General features: G+C 42.2%; 1 protein-coding gene and 1 long non-coding RNA gene across 7 annotated transcripts in view; one reads left to right on the forward strand and one right to left on the reverse strand.

Annotated features, from left to right (window-relative positions):
- Positions 1–22,270, forward strand: part of LOC105476745 (EF-hand calcium binding domain 5) — a 177,873-nt gene that overhangs the window by 153,408 nt on the left and 2,195 nt on the right. For 3 of the 6 annotated variants that reach the window (XM_011732934.3, XM_011732922.3, XM_011732919.3), the window contains 4 exons: positions 1,289–1,392; positions 4,681–4,934; positions 6,130–6,416; positions 7,105–7,201. In XM_011732934.3, the coding sequence (XP_011731236.2) occupies positions 1,289–1,392; positions 4,681–4,934; positions 6,130–6,416; positions 7,105–7,201 (742 nt within the window). Of the gene's footprint in view, positions 1–1,288; positions 1,393–4,680; positions 4,935–5,227; positions 5,287–6,129; positions 6,417–7,104; positions 7,202–9,007; positions 9,103–22,270 lie in introns of those variants that run through there. The other 3 variants (XR_011615568.1, XM_011732931.3, XM_071082603.1) reach the window with 3 other exon arrangements.
- LOC139359508 (uncharacterized) overlaps positions 4,785–22,270 on the reverse strand; it is a 28,273-nt gene continuing 10,787 nt past the window's right edge. The window contains exons 2-3 of the long non-coding RNA XR_011615569.1: positions 5,048–5,099; positions 4,785–4,904 (exon numbers count right to left, since the gene is read on the reverse strand). This is a non-coding gene — a long non-coding RNA (uncharacterized lncRNA). The remainder of the gene's footprint in view (positions 4,905–5,047; positions 5,100–22,270) is intronic.

Below are 22,270 nucleotides of genomic sequence, written 5' to 3' on the forward strand. Positions count from 1 at the left end.
AACAATTTTCCAAGGATAATGTTGACAACATTTCCCTTCTAAAGAGTTTGGAAGAACCCTTGGGGTCATGGAGTATAGAGGCAAGAGGAAATTTCACATTACAAAGCAGCGGTTCCTCTTCCAAGCACCATTTAGCATGCAGCCTCTATGGATCCTCTTGTCATATTTCTTCTTTATTCCAATAATTAGTTATCTTTATTTTTATTTTTTTAGAGACCAGGTCTCATTCTGTTGCCCAGGCTGAAGTGCAGTGACATGATCGGAGCTCACTGTGGCTTTGAACTCCTAGACTCAAGCGATCCTCCTGCCTCAGCCTCTGGAGTAGCTAAGACTACAGGCATGCTCCAAGAATTATTTTTTCAAAGGAATGATTCATAAAAACCCCTCTTTACATCTCTTAATTGAATTTGTGTTTCCTACAGTTACTGTATTTACAGAATATGTTAATATACTTTCATAAATAGTTTCTATGAAAAAAATATTGATCAAAAGTCATTAAAATATTTTCACAACCCACATGTAAGTTGTGTGTTGACCTACAGTTTGAAAACTTCTTAGAAGTAAGGGAAATAAAGAAGCAAAGAGAATGAGGATTGTTTAGTGAGGTAGAAGGAGAACCAGGAGAGAGTGTCGTCCCAATAGCGAAGTGAAGAAAGTAAATCGGCCGGGCGCGGTGGCTCACGCCTATAATTCCAGCACTTTGGGAGGTCGAGGCGGGTGGATCACCTGAAGTCAGGAGTTCGAGACCAGCCTGGCCAACATGGTTAAACTCTGTCTCTACTAAAGATACAAACAAACAAACAAACAAAAAATTAGCCGGGGTCGGGCGGGGTGGCTCACGCTTGTAATCCCAGCACTTTGGGAGGCCAAGGAGGGCAGATCACATGAGGTCAGGAGTTCAAGACCAGCCTGGCCAACATGGTGAAACCCTGTCTCTACCAAAAATACAAAATTAGCTGGGTATGATGGCGCATGCCTGTAATCCCAGCTACTTGGGCGGCTGAGGCAGGAGAATTGCTTGAACCCGGGAGGCGGAGATTGCGGTGAGCCAAGATCGTGCTATTGTACTCCAGCCTGGGCAACAAGAGTGAAACTCATCTCGAAAAAAAAAAAAAACAACAATTATCCTGTTCTTTAATAGTACTAAGTAAAATGACACTGTCCTTAAAGCCAGAGGTCATCTAAGCTTTCCTTTTTTTTTTTTTTCTATTTATCTGTCCCCAAAAGCTTTAATGGGAATATGAGGTCTACTTACTCCTCTCTAATGAAATGTCTTCCTCTTTTCAAGGATTCAGACTATGTTTTACGCAACATGATGGTTACAGGGCAGCTGGGTCTAACAGAAATCCACAAAAATCCTCCTACCATCCACAGGAAGTCATGCATCTTCAGGTACGAGACATGTCTGTTTTGTTTGGCTGCCAGAACACATCCTTCTGCTACAGTAGTAGACCTGAAAGACACAGCTTCTGGCTCTGGCCCATACACACTGACTTGTATTCTTTCTTTTCAATTTAATTTAATTTAATTTTAAGTTCCGGGATACATGTGCAGGATGTGCAGGTTTGCTACATAGGTAAACTTGTGCCATGGTGGTTTGCTACACCTATCAACCCATCACCTAGGTATTAAGCCCCGCATGCATTAGCTATTTTTTCCTAATGCTCTCCCTGCCCTTGCCCATTGACAGGCCCCAGTGTGTTCCCTTCCCTGTGTCCATGTGTTCTCACTGTTCAGCTCCCACTTATAAATGAGAACATGTGGTGTTCGGTTTTCTGTTCCTGTGTTAGTTTGCTGAAGATAATGACTTCCAGCTCCATCCATGTCCCTGAAAAGGATATGATCTCATTCCTCTTTATAGCTGCATAGTATTCCATGGTGTGTGTATACCACATTTTCTTTATCCATTCTATCATTGATGAGCATTTGGGTTGATTCCATGTCTTTGCTACTGTGATTAGTGCTGCAATGAACATATGTGTGCATGTATCTTTATAATATAATGATTTATATTCTTTTGGGTATATACCCAGTAATGAGATTGCTGGGTCAAACGATATGTCTGGTTCTAGGCCTTTGAGGAATCACCACACTGTCTTCCACAATGGTTAAACTAATTTACATTCCCACCAGCAGTGTAAAAGCGTTCCTATTTTTCCACAGTCTCACCAGCATCTCTAGTTTCTTGATTTAAAATCACTATTCTGACTGGTATGAGATGATATCTCATCGGGGTTTTGATGTGCATTTCTCTAATGATCACACTGAATTTTATTCTGATTGGCTTTTAAAGAAAAATTTCAGCAGAATGTTGTCTGCATGGGACATATTGGCTCTTTTTTTCCCAAGTCCTTTTTTCTTGAGAGATGGGGTCTCGCTGTATCACCCAGGTGGGAGTGCAGTGCTATGATCATAGCTCATGCCAGTCTCAAACTCCTGGACTCAAGCTAACTTCCTGCCTCTGCTTCCCAAATAGCTGGGACTACATGTATTTGCCAAGCCCAGCTCGTTTAATTTTTTTTATGGTGCCCAGCCTTCCTAAGTCCTTTTTAAAACAGATTTCATTGGCATTTTATTTTAAAATTGCAAGTTTTAAAGCATGAAAGTGTTTTATTTTCAATGAATTTCCTTGTAAATATGGAATTCAACAAAAAACCCACCATAATTATGAATAATATATTCACATCACTCATCAGAGCTCATCTGTGAATGTTAGCAAGGCTGTGAATGTGTCTTTTTTATTTAAAGAAGACGTGCAGGGGCAGAGTTGGAGAGAAGGCAGAGCATGTTGTGTTTAATAAGTACTTGGTTCTCAATTACTTAGAATGACTCTCACTTGTCAAATGCAAGGAACACTACTAAAATGTGTACAAATGTAAACAGATCTTAACTGAGAACACACCTATTGCAAAAGGGAATGACTGCTTCTTAGGGGGTCGGTGTCGTTGAGTAGGCAGTAACCCAGTCATCCCAGACTAGTAGGCTAATTCAACATTTAATTACATATGGCAATTAAGTTTTAGCTTGGCCTCATGCCAGAATGTTCATTCACTCCCAAGCTCTTTTCCACATAGCTATTCCTTGTGCTGGTCAAGAGCTTTACAGAAGTCCTTGTAATACCCAGACTCATAGCCCTGGATTCTTTTTTTTTTTTTTTTTTTATTATGTATTTTTAAAATTATACTTTAAGTTCTAGGGTACTTGTGCACAACGTGCAGATTTGTTACATATGTATACACATGCCATGTTGGTGTGCTGCACCCATTAACTCATCATTTACATTAGGTATATCTCCTGAGGCCCCTCCCCCCCAACCCCCACTACAGGCCCCAGTGTGTGATGTTCCCCACCCTGTGTCCACGTGTTCTCATTGTTCAATCCCCACCTATGAGTGGGAACATGCATAACCCTGGATTCTTGTGTGTAACTTAGAACAGATGTCTTTGGAGGAAGTCAGTTGACCAATGGGCTCTATTGTTATGCCTGGAAAGCTTAGTATGATGCATTACTACTATGGCAGTCATCAAGACACAACAGAAAGTGGTGGCTCAGCAGCAGCAAAAGGGGTGGGAAGAGCAGAAGGACATCATCTTACCTGTTACTGTAGGATTGATATAGAAACTATAAATGTGCTTTTTGAGGATGCAAAGTACCAATTTTTTACAAATACCCTAAAGAAATGGCATATCAGAATTAATGTAGATGGGGAAAAGGAAAAGAAAGAAAAAGAGGTGTGTCTGTGCCTCACCAAGAGAAAGAAGCAGCCGCTATATTTCCATGAAAAATCTCAAGTCTCTCACTGAGGCAGATGCTATAGATGCTCTACCCAGATTCCCAAAATGCCTTTTTACCAGCTTCTGTAGGCACGGCTACAAGTAACGGCTCACACCGTAACTTTCTCTGGAGGAGTGCCCTGGAGCGATTGGAGCTCTTCACCAGGAGGTACCTAAGAGATGTGTAAACACTCCCCCAGCCCAAACTGCTCACACACACCCAGGGCAGCTTAGAGCCAATGACTGACTAGTGCTAGGATACAAAAGACCCCTCCCTTTGTCTCAAGGTGGAACAGATTCTTTGGTACAATTGACCTGTCAGAGCTCCCTTTGGGATCAGGCCGAGGCTAGACTTCATGTGAAATTACATTCTTACTTAGCTTCTTCCCCTTGCCTATCCTGCTTCCCTCAGTCCCTCACAGGTTTCTCCAGCAAACACTCGCTCAATAAATCACTTGCATAAGGATCCCTGTCTCAGGCTCTGCTTCTAGGGAACCCGACCTAACACGCTCATCATTTCTGCTGGCACTCCACCAAAGCATAATGGACAATAAGTAAACAAAAGCATAATGGACAATAAGTAAACAAAACATGAACACCTTCAGATAAGTAAAGACAACGAAGCAGAGTATCATGATGGAGAGTGGCTTGGGCGCTGCTTGCTACCTGAGATTGGGTGGTCAGGGAAGCCTTCTCTGCCGAGGGGATGTTTGAGCAGAGACAAGAGTGAGCAGACAGACAGCCACGTAAAATCAAGGGCTAGAATGTTCCAGGCAGATGAAACAGCAAGAAGGCCTGGCATGGTGGAAGTGAGGTAGGCACAAGAGAGTAATTCAATATGTTTGGGTAGAATGATGTGAACAGGCAGAAGTTTAATATCTTTGTGCTTATTTGGTTTTGATTTCAGAGATTTCCTCTTTAAATGTACTGACAGTTCAGAAGTCGTTCTGGCCTCTGCCTGTGGAGAAACCCACATAGTAGTTCCACTTCGTGAGAGAACAGGAGAGGCTCTGGGGGTCCTCGATTTTAACATCGGCCGAAATAGGATGTTGTTGTATCAAGAATATAAAGATCTACAGAAAATGATGAAAGTGGTCCAAGTGGCCTGCTATGAAATCCTTGGCGAGTTATCTGGAGAGATAGAGAAAAAATATGTCTTAGGTATTGTTCGTGTGGCATCAGCCTAAATTCACAAGTTTAATAGGTTTTGGGGAAATCACAGGCAGTGCAATGAAATATGCACTTTCTAAAATGAATTGTTACAATATACAGACCTTTCCAGGTAAAAGGAATTCCCTTATGCAGTCTTGCGCTGATGAGTAATGTCTACAAATTAAAGCAAACAGCCAGGAATCACATTCTCTTGGTTAGATTCATATAGTTTTAGAACTGGAAGGGCTCATAAAGGCAAGCTAGAACTAACATTTATTAAATGCCCCCATTATGTGTTTCAGGTATTATTTCATTTAATCCTTGCCATAACCCTATGAGGTGAATAGTGATACCCCATGTACAGGTGAGGAAAGTAAGCAAATTGCCCCCAATCACACAGTTAAGAAATGGTGAGGGCTGGATTTGAACCTATGTTTGGGTGCTCTTCCCACTATGTTATACAGCATTAAGTAATCAGAACATCTCGTTTTACAGCTAAAGATGCCAAAGCCTGCAAAAGTAAAGTGGATTATCTAAGGTCCAATAGCAAGCTGGTGGGAGAGGCAAGACAAGACTTTAGTTTTTGTAATTCCATATCCACTAGGCTACTCTCAGTGCAATGCCAGCTTGGAGAGAGGGAGGGAGGAAGAAGGCATGGAAACCTTTGGCTTCCTAGAATGAAGTGAACAGAATTAGAAGAGTAACACTATGTGGGATTAAGCCAAAAGATTTGTAACTATGTCATAGAGTGGGATAAGAAGAAAGGAGAAAATTCATGTCTCCTGAGTGTTCACTATGTGTAACACCTGTAACTAAGCACTTTTACATATATCATCTTCTCTAACTCTCACAGCTAACCAAGGAAGTAGGGATTAAGCCCATTCTCACAGAAGAGGAAAAGGATATTCAGAGAGACAATAGACTAATAAGGTGGACAGCGTGTGTTCCAACCAGGGTCTAACTCTAAAACCCAAGTTTTTGCCTTTTCTCAAAGCCTCTTCTATGAGCTTCACCAGGAGTAATTTCCTTTCTTTCTTTTGATTTCATGGCTAGAGAAACTAAGGTTGTTTAAAACCGAAGGATATGGTCTGCTTTTTCTTGACAAAAAATTTACTATCATATGTTCAGAATCCTATGAAAAAGTAATATACAGCAATGTACATTAGACTGAACAGCAAGGTGAGCTATCATTTTGTTATTCTAGAGATTGAAAAGGTCGGGGAAGTCCAGCGGGCAGGAATTCTCTTCTTCCGAATCATGCTGCTCGAGCTACAGGAAAGCATACAACTACTCAATTCCATGGAATTTGTGTCACTGTTGCTCTATGACCATACTCTTCTAACAGAGCCAAATTATCCTCAAGACAGCAAATCCATAGAGCTGAAAGCCAACATGGAACTAGTGCGTGACACCCTGAAGGCGGTTATCTTGTTCTTTCATCCAGAGTTGGAATTTTCCAGTGACTTTGGAAGTTGGGATAAGTGTAAATTTGTAAGTTTTTTTTTTTAAAGCACCTTTTAAATTGAAGAATCACCTAAACAAATTTAAATGTACAAATCATAATTGCATAAATCGTAAGGGTACAAATGCGAGAATTTTTACTGAGTGGAACATGTTCATGTAACCAGACCTAGATCAAAAATAGAACATTTATAGAATCCCAAAAGCTCTCCTTTGTACCCTTCCTCATCATCCCTTCACCCTACCCACCCCAAGGGTAACCATTACCTTTTTTTTTTTTTTTTGAAACGGAGTTTCACTCTTGTTGTCTAAGCTGTAGTGCAATGGCACGATCTTGGCTCACTGCAACCTCTGCCTCCTGGGTTCAAGCAATTTTCCTGCCTCAGCCTCCCGAGTAGCGGGATTACAGGTGCCAACCACCATGCCCAGCTAATTTTCTATATTTTTAGTTGAAACTGGGTTTCACCATGTTAGCCAGGCTGGTCTCAAACTCCTGACCTCAGGTTATCCTCCCACCTCAGTCTCCCAAAGTGCTGTGATTACAGACGTGAGCCACCATGCCTGGCCATGGGTAACCATCATCTTCCCTTCTAACACCATTGATTGGTTTTGCCTATTTTAAAATCTATATAAATGGAATTATGTAAGCTGTTGAACTGGGCACTGTATTTCTGCTTGCTGGTGATCCCATAAATTTTCTCTTGTTGTTTGTTCACAGTATATTAACAAATATTTAGTCAACAATATTTGTGTCTTTGATCCAACTGCCAAGCATGTGGAAGTTAATGTACAGCTCATTGATGAATATATCAGAGGTAAATTTTCACTTAATTACAGCCTAAATCTATAGCAACAGCAATAAAACACAGTTGTGATTAAGAGATTTTTATTAAGATAAAGCAAGTGGGTCATAAATTCAGTTTTTAGGAGAAAATAGTTATAAGTCTTCTAAGAGGAGGGACACTATCTATAATCTATTGCATCATTCCCCAAAGTCACTGTCTATGCCACACATATGAGAATTCAAAAGCACATCTATCTCCCACTTATTAACTACATGTGCATTATTTATTTTTAAAAATGCAAATGGGGCTGCAATGAGAATAGAAATGTTAAGCAAAAAGGCTATCTTTAGCTTCAATAAATAACCAAAGAAAATAATAGACTTTTTCAGGGAGGAGAATCACCAAAAATGGACAGCAGCGAGGCTCTCGGGTTGGAGAAAACGATTAGTTGTTTGACCACAGGGAACAGGCCGCATATGAAAGTAAATATACAAACAGAGGCCCAAGGTCCTCCGCTGACCCGTATTCTCAGAGGTCTCAGGCTGTGATGAGGAATTCATTTAAAGTTTGTTTTTTTCTTTGTTATTTATGAAAAATAATTCATAGTTGGGAAAATGGCTCTGTAGAAATTGCTCACTAAATCTATCCCTTTCCTCCTCTTCCCGCTCTCCTACTGTGGAGGCTCTAGACCAACGCAGAAGGGTTTCTGGATTCACAGGGAACTATCCTAGCTAATTCCTGAGCAGCCTTGACCACCAACCCTTCCCACCACCTTCTGCTTTCCAACAGTGCCCTCTGATGGAACAAATACTAATTGCAGTTAACGGAGCCCGACTCAGCCAGAAAATAGCCCATAGGCTCCCCAGTCACTGCCGCCAAGCCTTTGGTTATACCAGTCTCCGCAGCAATCCCGAGAAAGTTCGTAGGTCACCCAGATACCAACGCTCTCTCCTTCAGATGCAGTTACATGAGGAAATGCTAAGCTTCTTGCTTAGGGGAAGGGAGAGGAATTCTTCGGGGTGCCTTTCTATTTGTGCCAGAAGGAGAGGAGTCTTCAGGCAGGGCAATCTGCTGCTCAAAGTTTACCTGGCCTAGCAGCTTTAAGTAAGGGCCCTACTCCACGAATCTACCCAGAATGAAATGTCACCAATAATACCTGTAGGCTCAGCCTGTGACAGGCAGAGACTGCTAGACTATATAGCATAGCTCCTAACCCACCACGCCTTCCAAACTATTACTTTACCAAAAGGGTGGAATTACGGCTCGTAATGTGCCCATACTTTCTTAGGGCTTCTGCTGCCAACTCTTACCCCCTCTTCATCCTAGTTTAAGAAAAGGGTATTTCCTAATGTAAATGACGAGTTGGTGGGTGCAACAAACCAACATGGCACATGTATACCTATGTAACAAACCTGCATGTTGTGCACATGTGCCCTAGAACTTAAAGTATAATAATAATTTTTAAAAAAAAGAAAAGAAAAGAAAGAAAAGGGTATTTTTGACTGGGCACAGTGACTCACACCTGTAATCCCAACACTTTGGGAGGCCAAGGTGGGCAGATTGCTTGAGCCAGAAGTTAGAGACTAGCCTGGACAACATGGCAAAATCTTGTCTCTACAAAAAAAAAAATATAAAAACTAACTGGGTGTGGTGGTGCACGCCTGTAATCCCAGCTACTCAGGAGGCTGAGGTGGGAGATGACTTGAGCCCGGGAGGTTGAGGCTGCTGTGAAATGTGATCATGCCACTGCACTGGGCAACACAATGAGATCCCATCTCAAAAACAACAACAACAAAAAGGAGGTTTTTTTTTTTATTCTGGTGGAACTCCACGCAGCTGTGTCCTGCCTTTAGATTGAGCCAGTCATCTGTGAAGTAACATTGGGTAGCTTTGTTGAGCAGGCCTGGCCTCCCAAGACTGTGCCATTGCAGGTGAGTGCTGCTGACATACTTCCCTGTGGGGGACCCTGTGACTCCAGTGAGCACTCCCAGACAGCTGTGTATGCACTAGTACATCAACAGCCTACTATTCTCTGTCACTTCGCCTAAGATAACTCCTAGTAGTTGGTCTCTTCTACCTGGAGATTCGTGACTTGACCACCTTCTCAAGGACCTATTCTCCCCACCCACTTTGGACCTCTGCTGCCAGTTTCATCTGGTCATTCAGGATGCCCCATATCTGCTCCATGTCCCCCTCCCAGGAGTTTTAGACAGATGTTGCCTGCTTGGAAATGTTCTTAGACCCAGAGGCAAGAAGAGCTGTCCCCTATCGCAAGTATAACCAGAATCACTTTTCTGTCTAGAACCTGGGTGTCTGCCAAGTGACTGTACCTCCTCCTCTAAATCCAAGTGTTTACAAGTCCACAGACATTGGTCTCAGCAGGAGTGCCCCAGGCCCTCCACTTCTCCTACATGGTTCCCAGAGCTCCAACTCTGCCAAAGCAGCCAGAGGCTCAGTGCTGTCACCATTTGTAAAGAAACCCACTAGCTTCCACAATAAAATGACACCATCATCCTCTAAGAGTGACAATGAAGGAAGGTGCCTTCCCATCAGCAGGGGAGGACTGCTGGACTCACAGTCCTAATTAACTTTATCTTCAAGATTCGCCTTCCCTGGAAGATCCTTCCCTAATTGCTACTGCCGCCACCGCAGTGGCGCTCGTAGGTGCCACGCTCCCTGCAACTCCATTACAAAAATGGAACATGACTCATTCCTTAATCCCCACTGCACAGCTAAGGACCTGACAGGAACCTTGGTAGAATGATTCTACCGACAATCCAGAAGTAACAAGTAGGAAACAGCACTGAATCTGCAACTCTGAGGACGTGCCTTTTTCTTTTAAATGGGTCAAGCCAAAATGGACAACCAGACGACAGGAACATAGTTCTGTCCTATTCATTTAAACCTTCTGTGTGCTAACATTGCTTTGGATTCAATTACAGTTCTCTGCTGTCTTTTGGACTTAGTCATCTTGAATGGAAATTGCTGTTGGCTCCCTCTTATAGGAAAAAACTTGCCATCACAGCTAGACTTGGGTTTAATAGAGAGCTAAGAGTGCGCCATTTATTTACAAGTTGCTCACAGATTTTAGGCCATGGAGGAGGAAATATCAGTTCCGCTTGAGAACAGATTTCCTTTGTCCTGGCAAGAGCCCCTTAAAAAGCCCTTTTAGTTACGAGTTATGATATTAGACAAGTACTCACACCATGCACGGAGAAGGGTATAACACTCTGTGCTGGGTAAAGATCTCAGGCCTGAAATGCTTTGATTTCCCATGCATGCAAACCCCTTGCCTTTTCAGTTCCAAGTTATTCAGAGGAAAAAAGAAAATCAAACCAGCCACTCGCTTTATGTTTCTTATCACTTCTTGTGATTTAAATTTTGAAGTTTTCTAGCAGTAGTTATTAAGAGGAATAACTAAACACAGTTCTACATGTGTAGATAACATCACTGCTACTTTCATATCTGATTAAAGGCTTTTAAAAATGAACTTGATGAGAAGTAGAGCATGATGGCGTGCACCTGTGGTCCCAGCTACTTAGGAAGCTGAGGCACAAGGATTGTTTGGGGCCAGAAGTTCAAGGCTGTAGTGCACAATGATGGTGCCTGTGAATAGCACTGCACTCCAGCCTGGGTGACATAGTGGACACCGACTGTAGAAATTAATAAGAACAGTTTTCTATTTAATTTGATACTCATTTTTTAAAAATTTTAGTGGCTGTTAAAACTGTCTTTTATCCTGAAAGGATATAAATATTTTATATATATATATGTGTGTGTGTGTGTATGTGTGTGTGTGTGTGTATATATATATATATATATTTTTTTTTTTTTTTTGAGATGGAGTCTTGCTCTGTCACTCAGGCTGGAGCGCAGTGGCCCAACCTCAGCTCACTGCAATCTCTGCCTCCCAGGTTCAAGAGATTCTCCTGCCTGAGTAGCTGGGACTATAGGTGTGCACCACCACGCTTGGCTAATTTTTGTATTTTTAGTAGAGGCGGGGTTGCACCACTTGGCCAGGCTGGTCTCAAACTCCTGACCTCAGGTGATGCACCCACCACGGCTCCCAAAGTGCTGGGATTACAGGCATATATATATATATAAAATAGATATTTTATGTATATATATATATTTTATATATATACACTTTTTTTTTTTTTTTTTTTTGAGACAGAGTTTCGCTCTTGTGGCCCAGGCTGGAGTGCAGTGGCACGATCTCGGCTCACCACAACCTCCGCCTCCTGAGTTCCAGCGATTCTCCTGCCTCAGCCTCCCAAGTAGCTGGGATTACAGGCATGTGCCACCATGCCCAGCTAATTTTGTATTTTTAGTAGAGACAGGGTTTCTCCATGTTGGTTGGACTGATCTCAAACTCCCGAGCTCAGATGATCGCCTGCCTCAGCCTCCCAAAGTGCTGGGATTACAGGCATGAGCCACTGCGCCAGCTTTAAATTTTTTATTAAAGTACTTGAAAAGGTCACATAGAACTAAAAGCCTAAAAAGAGTCACTAGCCTATATCTTCTCTTTCATTCTCTTCAGTCCCCCTCGCCAGAGGCAACCGTGTTTTGTCCTTTCACTCTTTCTTCTTGGCATTTGCACATCTATTTCTATTATGCACATATTGCTATCTTTTGATTCATCAATTTTAAACCTTATCAGTCAATTTCCTCTGATTAAAAATGAAGATTTCGTTCTGTTATGCCACTATTCTCTTACCCCATCCTCCCAATATAGTTGTATTTATAATTTGGGGTTAAATAAAGATGCAATGTTTACATGATTTTGCCTATGCAAATATTATACACACCTGAGGATTGTAGCATATTTTGATTCCTCATCTTTTTTGTTTTTCCTGAAGTAAATAATTGTCTTTTATTTTATTTTATTTTTTATTTTTATTTTTTTGAGACGGAGTCTCACTCTGTCACCCAGGCTGGAGTGCAGTGGCCGGATCTCAGCTCACTGTAAGCTCCGCCTCCTGGGTTTATGCCATTCTCCTGCTTCAGCCTCCCAAGTAGCTGGGACTACAGGTGCCTGCCACCTCGCCCGGCTAGCTTTTTTTGTATTTTTTAGTAGAGACGGGGTTTCACTGGGTTAGCCAGGATGGTCTCGATCTCCTGACTTCGTGATCCGCCCATCTCAGCCTCCCAAAGTGCTGGGATTACAGGCTTGAGCCACCACGCCCAGCCTGTCTTTTATTTTTAAACTTTCTTAGTTTTATTTGTAGTTCTTGATAATTCCCACCCCTTCCGTTTGTCTCTCCCATAAGATAGTTCTATCAGGTAATTTATTAGGTCTAATTTATTTTCTTTTCCCAAAGCCATCTCTTCTAGAGATCTCAATTCCTCTGTTTTTGTTTTGTTTTGTTTTGTGTTTTGAGACAGGGCCTCACTCTATCACCCAGGCTGGAGTGCAGTGCCACAATCACAGCTCACTGCAGCCTCAACCTCCCTGGTTCAAGCAATCCTCCTGGCTCAGATTTCCAAGTAGCTGGGACTATAGGCGTGTGCCATCAGGCCCAACTAATTTTGTTTATTTTTGTAGAGGTGGGGGTCTCACTATATTACCAGGCTAGTCTTGAACTCCTGACCTCAAGGGATTCTCCCGCCTCGGCCTCCCAAAGTGCTGGGATTACAGACGTGAGCCACCATACCCAGGCCTCAATTCTTTCTATCTAAAGTCTTTCCCCTGCCCCCAGATCTGCTACTCAGCTGCCTTCCTGAGATTCACTTCGCCCCTATTGTAGGAATTTAATTTGCCATTCTCTTCGTCATTCTTGGTCTAGTCCCTTGTTTTCAGGTAACATGTCTCCGGTAGTTTTCTGAGAAAGAGTGTGTAAGTGGTAAATTTTTTGAGACCTTTCGTTTTTGAAGATGTTTTTATTCAGTCCTCACACTTGATTTCTACTTTGCTGTGGAAGATAATTTTGAAGACATTGCTCTATTGTCTTTTTACATTTTTATTTATATATATTTTAAATAAAATACATATTGTTTAATCTATAAATAAATAATAAAATATATAAATAAAAATATATAATAAATTATATATAAATAAAATAGATAATTAAAATAATATTTTTAATAAATATATATTTTTTATATATATACTTTTTTTTTTTTTAGATATAGTCTTACTCTGTCACCCAGGCTGGAGTGCAGTGGTGTGATCTTGGCTCACTGCAACCTCCACCCCCAGGGTTCTAGCAATTCTCCTACCTCAGCCTCCTGAGTAGCTGGGATTACAGGCGCCTGCCACCACGCCTTGCTATTTTTTTTGGATTTGTAGTACAGATGGGGTTTTACCATGTCGGCCAGGCTGGTTTCGAACTCTTGACCTCAGGTGATCCACCCATCTCAGCCTCCCAAAGTGCTGGGATTACAGGCGTGAGCCTCCGTGTCTGGCCAGGTTTTATATATTTTTAACAGACGGGGTCTTGCTGTATTGCCCAGGCTGGACTCAAAACTCCAGGGTTTGCCAGGCACAGTGGCTCATGCCTGTAATCCCAGCACTTTGGGAGGCTGAGTTGGGCCGATTGCTTGAGCCCAGGAGTTCAAGACCAGCTTGGGCAACATAGTGAGACCCTGTCTCTACAAAAAACTTGAAAAAAAAAAAAAAAAAGCTGGGAGTAGTGGCATGTGCCTGTAGTTCCAGCTACTCAGGAGAGCTGAGATGGGAGGATCGCTTGAACCCAGCAGGTTGAGGCTGCAGTGAGCCATGTTTGCACCACTGCACTCCAGCCTGGCCACAGAACGAGACCCTGTCTACAGAAAAATAAAAAAAAAACTCCTGGGCTTAAGCTATCCTTCCACCTCAGCCTCCCAAGTAGCTACTACAGTACTACAGGAGTGCTGCCACCGCACCTGGCTTTCCACTGTCTTTTTAAAAAACTGAGACATAATTCACATGCCATAAATTTCACTCTTTGTACATTTTAAAGTGTAGAATTTAGTGGTTTTGAATATATATCCCAGATTGTGCAATTATCACCACTATCTAATTTTAAAACATTTTCATCACCCCAATAGAAACGCTGTACCCATTAGCAGTCACTCCTTCTTTCCTCTCCCTCTAGCTCCTGGGAGCCACTCATCTGCTTTCTGTCTCTACGGATTTGCCTATTCTGGACATTTCATGTAAATGGAATCACACAATACGTAACCTTTTGTATCTGGCTTCTTTCACCCAGCATAATGTTTTCAAGGTCCATCTATGTTCTAGCTTGTATCAGTACTTCATTTTTGTGTGTGTGGCTGAATAATATTCTATGATAGAACACATTCTGTTTATTCACCCATCAGTTGATGCACCTGTAGGTTGTTCCCACTTTTTGGCTACTGAAATTATTTCTCCATTAACATTTGTTTGTAAGTTTTTGTGTAAACATGTATTTTCAGCTCTCTTGTGTATATACCTTTGGAGTGCAAACATATGGTAACTCTATGTTTAACTTTTTGTGGAAAAGACTCCATTGTCATCCAACTTTAAAGATTGCTGTTGACAGCCTGGGCAACATAGTGAGACCCTGTCCCCACAAAAAAAAATGAAAAACTTTGCCAAGTGTGGTGGCACATGCCTGTAGTTCCAGCTACTCAAGAAGCTGAACCCAGTTAAGGCTGCAGTGGGCTATGATCATGCCACTGCACTCCAGTCTGGGCAACAAAGTGAGACTTAATCTCTTAAAAAAAAAAAAAGGCAAAGGTTGCTGTTAAGGAGTCTGAAGCCTTTCTAAATCGGTGTGACCTTTTTTTATCTCTCTCCAGAAGCTGTAGAATCATCCCTTCATCCCCAAAGTTGCAAAAATTTCATAATGATATGCCTTTTTATGGGTCTGTTTTCATCATTTGATCAGTGTACTGGCTGGGCTTTTTTCAATTGTGAAATCTAGGTTGTTAAGTGCTGGATGATTTCCTCCATGGCATGAAGACTGCTACTTACAGCTGTGCAATTTGTACACTGCACAAAGGTGCTCTGCTAAGGAGGTGGGTGGGGGCCAAAATGTATCCCGGATTCCATTCACTAGACTGTGTGCCTTAACCTGAAGCTACATCTGCTTGGAGGAGGAGCATCTTTTTCATTCACCAAGCTCTGTGCCCACAGGATGCATTCCCTCACAGTAGGTGTGTTTTCCTCACCTTTACACCAAGGGGACCTATAACGCTGGTGGTGGCCCTGCCCTCTTTTTTCTGTATTCACTCTTTGGGATTCCTATTATTCAGACATTGGATCTCCCAGATTTAGTCTTAAAAATCCCTATATTTTCTCTCCTTTTTCCTAAACAACTTCAACAAACCCTTCTGAACCCTTTGAGGATTCTGGGATATATAGAAGGTTGGTTCTAGGTTTTCTCCACTGCTGATTTAGGATTCCACTTTTCTCCTGTCTGCTACCACTTCTTCACCTGCTTTATATTTCTCAAATTTTGTTGTTCTGTCTTTCACTCAACTAAAATTATCTCAGTGCTCTCCATGTGACAGGCCCTGTTCTAGGTTCCTAGGGTACAGTAGTGAATGACATAGACCAAGATTCCTGCCCTCAAGAAGCTTACATTCTAAAGGGGAGAGCAGAGGATAAGCAATAAACGTAATAAATTATATACTATGGTAGAAAATAAGTGCTATGGGGGAGAAAAGCAAAGTAGAGTAAGGCGGTGGATGCAAAGGTGGGAGGCAGGGAGGAGGCATGGGCTGAAAATTTAAATAGAGAAGTCAGGTAGGCCTTATCAAGAAGGTGAGATTTAGGCTGGGCGCGGTGGCTCATGCCTGTAATTCCAGCACTCTTGAGAGGCTGAGGTGGATGGCTCACCTGAGGTCGGGAGTTCAAGACCAGCCTGGCCAACATGCAAAACCCCATCTCTACTAAAAATACAAAAATTAGCTGGGCATGGTGGCAGGCACCTGTCATCCCAGCTACTCAGGAGGCTGAGGCAGGAGAACTGTTCCAACCCAGGAGGCGGAGGTTGCAGTGAACCAAGATCACGCCACTGCGCTCCAACCTGGGTGACAAAGTGAGACTCCGTCTCAAAAAAAAAAAAAAAAAAAAAAAAAAAAAAAAAAAAAAAGTGAGATTTAAGCAAAGATGTGAAGGAAGCGAGGGAATCATCCATATGAATGTAGAAGGAATATTCCAGGTGTTGCTTGATGATATTGTATCCTAAGAAAAGAAAAAGAGTATTCCAGGCAGAGAAAACAGCCAAAGCAAAGGCCCTAAGGCAGGAACAACCAGTGTGTTCAAATAGCAACAAGAAGGCCACTGTGTCAGCAGCAGGGTCAGAGAACGGGAGGTAAGTAAGGAGATGAGTTCAGGAGGTAATGGAGGACTGAATCAATTAAGGTCTTGAAGACTATCATAATGTCTTGATTTTATGGCTTGTGGTGATCCTCCTGCCTTATCCTCCAAAGTGTGGGATTACAGGCATGAGCCACAACACCCAGTGAAGTAGAGCCATTGCAAGGTTTTCAGCAGAGGAATGATATGACCTGTGTTTTAAAAGGATCGCCCTGCTTCTATAATTAGAAGACACTTTGGAGGTCAAGAAGAGATGCAGAGAGACCAACTAGAGGAGCTGTTGCAGGAATCCGGATGAGAGATGAGGAATGTACCAGTGGAAATGGTGAAAAGTTGTCATATTATATATATTTGAGAGGCAGAGTCAAAATATATCTTGACAGTTTGAGTGTGAAATGAGAAAGAAACAGAGGAGCCAAGACTGACTTCAGGGTTTGGAAGGATGGAGTTACCATTAGCTGAGATGGAGAACATGTAGGTGGAGCAGGCTTTGGTCGGGGGAGATGAAGTGTTCAGATTTTGACATGCTGAGTTTGAGATATCTATTAGATATGGAAGTAGAGATGTGAATATGTAGATGGTTAAATAAATCTGGAGTTTTGGAGAAAGGTCTAAGCTGGAGATACAAAATCGAGACTGGTTGGTGAATAGATGATTAGCAAAGGGAGGAAAGTCTCGGTGGGAACACTGAGTAGAGACAATTCTGAATGTTTTGCCACAAAGGGGAGCAAAGAAATGGTGTGGTAACTGGAGGAGACAATGGGGTCAAAGTTTTGTTTTGTTTCTCAGATGGGAAAGATAACAGTAGGTTTGATTCTGATGGGAAATCCTGTAGAGAGCAAGAAGTTAACAATGTTGAAGATAGAGAATTCCTGTAGCAATGTCCTCAAGCACGTGAGAGAGGATGGGCTGTTGTTAGAGTAACCATACATTCTATATTTACCTTGGAACAGCCCAAGTTTTTGCTTGTTGTTCTGGTGACTTCTCCAGTTAGCATCCTCTCTCTCTCAAGTGTACCAATTTGGACAATGAATTACTTGACTACCCTGGATCTACCGCACCAAGGGAGGAACTGGCGTAAGACAGCAAGAGGATAGAGAACATAGGTGCAGATGAGAGTGAGGGGTAGGTGTGCTGGTGGGAGTCTACGGAAGTTGCCTTCTGCTTGTGTCAATCTTACAGTGAAGCTCAAAGCAGAGTCATCAGCCAGAGTGAGGATGGGAGAGGAAGTTGTTGGGACTTTGAGAGGACAGGAATAGGAATTAAATATTGGTGTTTCTTTTTTCCTGATCTTTCTATCGTTGTGTTTTATGTCTTCTTTAATTAATTAATTAATTATAGAGGCAGGGTCTGTCTCTGTCATCCAGGCTGGAGTGCAGTGGTGTGATCATGGCTCACTGTTACCCTGAACTCCTGGGCTTAGGTGATTCTCCTGCCTCAGCCTCCTGAGTAGCTGGGATTACAGGCATGAGTCACCACGCCCAGTTCCTATGTCTTCTTTTTCTTTTTCTTTTCTTCTTTCTTTTCCTTTACATTAGTCTTAGTAGGAATTTCAGATGTAGCAAAATTGAATGCATGTTAATCATCTAGAAAAGCATTATTCATTCAATTTCTTTCATATTTTAACTTGGTGGTCTCCAAAGTTAAGTGCAAGCACCCCAGAAGATTTTTTTAAAAACTATCTCTGGGGTGCAAGAAAAATATCAAAGATGATTCTGTTGAGACACTGAAAGACAGACAGAAAGAAAAATACCAAAGGACTAAGGACTTTTCTTTTTTTCTTTCTTTCTTTTTTTGGAGACAGGGTCTCACTCTGTCACCCAGGCTGAAGTGCAGTGTCACGATCTTGCCTTACTGCAACCTCTCCCTCTCAGGCTCAGGTAATCCTCCCTCCTCCCACCTGAGCCTCCCTAGTAGCTGACACTAGAGGCCCACACCACCTTGCCTGGCTAATTTTTGTATTTTTTGTAGAGACAGACCATGTTGCCCAGGCTGGTCTTGAACTCCAGGACTCAAGCAATCCACCTGCCTTGGCCTCCCAAGTGTTGGGATTACAGGCGTGAGCCACTGCACCCCACCAAAGGACTTTTCTTTATAATGTTTTTAACTCATTGTTAATTTCTACTTTTTTGTTTAAAATGTTTTAAAATAAATAATTTATATATATATATGTATATATATATATATATGGGGTAACATGCTCAATGTTTGTTACTGATAGAGGTACATGATCAAAAGAGCTTGGAGGCCACTACATTAAACTATGAATTTTGTAAATATAATTTGCATTGATTTCAATTTACACATGACTTGATTTATAGCTACATCATTAAAAAAGCCACTACATGTGATATTGTACAGAAATTATGTGATATTGTATAGAAATTATGCTTGTGACATTGTACAGAAATATGCTTGCAATGGGAATGAAACTGATTCCAGCATTCATCCTGGAACAAACTTCCCCCCAAACTTTGATTACTCGAGAAAAATGTGTTTTTAACTCCCCATGTAACACTGATATTTTTCCTGATAAATCTGGGAGGCAGTACCCTACAGTGCCTTTGGGACCACATTAAATTAACAATGACATATTAAGTGCCTGATTGCCATGGCAGATGTAAGTTCTCCTGCCTACAAAAAAACTGATTGAAATTTGCATACCTGACCGGGCACGGTGGCTCACGCCTGCAATCTCAGCATTTTGGGAGGCCAAGGCAGGTGGATCACTTGAAGTCAGAAGTTCAAGACCAGCCTGGCCAACGTGGTGAAACACCATCTCTGCTAATAATACAAAAAAAATTAGCCAGGTCTGGTGGTGCAAGCCTGTAATCCCAACTACTTGGGAGGCTGAGGCAGGAGAATGGCTTGAACCCGGGAGGCAGAGGTTGCAGTGAGCCAAGATCGCACCATTGCACTCCAGGCTGGATGACAAGAGCAAAACTCCGTCTAAAAAAGAAAAGAAAGGAAATTTACATACATATACCCTTCTATTGCTGCAGGGACCTTCAGTTCATTGTGTGTGGCTGTAATATTAAGGAGTGACTTGGGGTATGTGAAGCAATAGAAATGAGAACGAAAACTAAGAGAACTAATGAAGAGGAACAGCAAAAATGCAGCTGATCTTGGATTGTTAGTTGAAAGGAGCAGTTACATTTTAGCTTTTGTACTTGAAGCTTAAGTACTTCTTTCTTTTTGCTTTGCCCATCTATGCTAATTATCCATCATTCCCAAAAGATTTAATTTTATTAATCCAGTGTTAAAAGCAGAGATCCATAAATAGAGTTTTAATTCAGAAATATCCTACTATAGCCCAGTGTTTCCAGCATAATGAATTCACCGTGTAATTAAAAGTTTGATTAAACTAGAACCTACAAAAATATCATGTTTCTGAACTAATGTCCATAAATAGACTCAAAGGTCGACCCAGTATTCTCTATACATTAGATGTATTCAAATAATTTACTATACACTTTTCCAAAGCAAAGCAAAAAAAAAAAAAAAAAAGCGTTATTTCTATGGTTGTAAAAGAAGCGTTTATCCGCTTGAAAAAATTACTAAGTCTGTGTGAGTGGGGTCTGTCGTGGGCCAAGCTGCAAAGATCTGGCATGCATCTACCACAAGAGGGCAGTAGCACTCAACCGTTAATAGGGAACCCAGCGGAGCGCTGGAGGCTCATTAGAGGAATCATTAGAGCAGGTCGTTAACGCATCAAACAGGAACCACCGTCCAGACACTTTCGGAGCTTCTGTCTCGGTAACAATAAGACAGGAAATAAGCAACAGGGTCTTGTGAAAGAGAGCGACCTCGCTCACCATCCTCGTGTCGTTGAATCACCATGGAGATGGCGACTAGCTTAATAATGGCTGCAGATGGGCGTCTGCTCATGTGGATGTTCAGATAAGAACACTGTGGCAGGGGTCAAAGGAACAGAGCTCTTCATGGGCATTACGGAAGGGCGGAAGAAAAGCTGAGGGGAGCAGCAGAGCTGTTCTGTCTCCGAAAATTAGGACTTTTAGGAGTGTCCTAGGTTGAATTTTATTTTATTTAGCTTCGTATCATTGAGACATTAAGACTATCTTTAGAAACCTGTATCATTTACCTTGTAGGGTTTCCAGGAAACTAATTCATAGAAAGAGAGATGAATTGGCCGGGCGCAGTTGCTCATGCCTGTAATCCCAGCACTTTGGGAGGCTGAGGCGGGCAGATCATCTGAGGTCAGGAGTTCGAGACCAGCCTGGCCAACATGATGAAACTCCGTCTCTACTAAAAATATAAAACTTAGCCAGGCGTGGTGGTAGGCGCCTGTAATCCCAGCTACTTGGAAGGCTGAAGCAGGAAAATTGCTTGAACTCAGGAGATAGAGGTTGCAGTGAGCCCACAAAGTGCCACTGCACTCCAGCCTGGGCAACAGAGTGAGACTCCATCTCAGAAAAAAAAAAAAAAAGAAAGAAAAGAAAAAAGAATTGTAGGCCGGGCGCGGTGGCTCAAGCCTGTAATCCCAGCACTTTGGGAGGCCGAGACGGGCGGATCACTAGGTCAGGAGATCGAGACCATCCTGGCTAACACGGTGAAACCCCGTCTCTACTAAAAAAATACAAAAAACTAGCCGGGCGAGGTGGCGGGCGCCTGTAGTCCCAGCTACTCAGGAGGCTGAGACAGGAGAATGGCCGGAACCCGGGAGGCGGAGCTTGCAGTGAGCTGAGATCCGGCCACTGCACTCCAGCCTGGGCGACAGAGCGAGACTCCGTCTCAAAAAAAAAAAAAAAAAAAAGAAAAGAAAAAAGAATTGTAAAACAAATGCACCTTCAATATTTTAAGTACGTATGTCGATTGGTCTAGTGTTGCCCATAAAATGAATCAGGTATTTTGAGTGTGATCTCATGAACAGCACCTGTTTTTGTTTTTATTCCTAATTCTCTCTAATGTTACTGAGCTATAATCTGGAAAGACGTTTAGTATTTGAAAAACCTAATTCATTATTCCTTAATTTAATGTTTCAGTTTAACATTTATTGAAGACTTACAACTGAATGAGAAAAGACAATGCCAGGGTGGTGTGCGTGTGAGCGTATGTGTGTGTTAAAACAGAGCATTTTAGAAAATTAATTGGATCCACGTTTTAAAGTCAGCTTCAAATAAAAATTGAGACTTGTGAATGTTTTCCACATTTTATGTGCCTTTCCTATCCCGTAGTATACCTTTTGTTGTGTAGTTCCTTCCAAACCATAGGGCAGCTAAACCTAATTCAGAGAATCTTGTTCCTTTGTGTTGATAAAAGACAAGAAAATGCCGGGCGCGGTGGTTCACGCCTGTAATCCCAGCACTTTGGGAGGCCGAGGCGGGCGGATCACAAGGTCAGGAGATCGAGACCACGGTGAAACCCCGTCTCTACTAAAAATACAAAAAATTAGCCGGGCGCGGTTGTGGGCGCCTGTAGTCCCAGCTACTCGGGAGGCTGAGGCAGGAGAATGGCGTGAACCCGGGAGGCGGAGCTTGCAATGAGCCGAGATCGCGCCACTGCACTCCAGCCTGGGCGACAGAGCGAGACTCCGTCTCAAAAAAAAAAAAAAAAAGACAAAATAAAATATGTTCTGCTTAGCAATTCTAATAGATCATTGCCATTACTGTTAATAAGCTATTGGATGGAAGACTTGATATTTAAAAGTTTTTGCTCAATTAAAAAAAAAAAGCCAGGTGCAGGGGCTCATGCCTGTAATCCCAGCACTTTAGGAGGCCTAGGTGGGAGGATTGCTTGAGGCCAGAAGTTCAAGACTAGCCTGGGCAACATAACAATACTCCGTCTCTATG

This window comes from Macaca nemestrina, chromosome 17, assembly GCF_043159975.1.
Source record: "Macaca nemestrina isolate mMacNem1 chromosome 17, mMacNem.hap1, whole genome shotgun sequence".
NCBI classification, from domain to species: domain Eukaryota; kingdom Metazoa; phylum Chordata; class Mammalia; order Primates; family Cercopithecidae; genus Macaca; species Macaca nemestrina.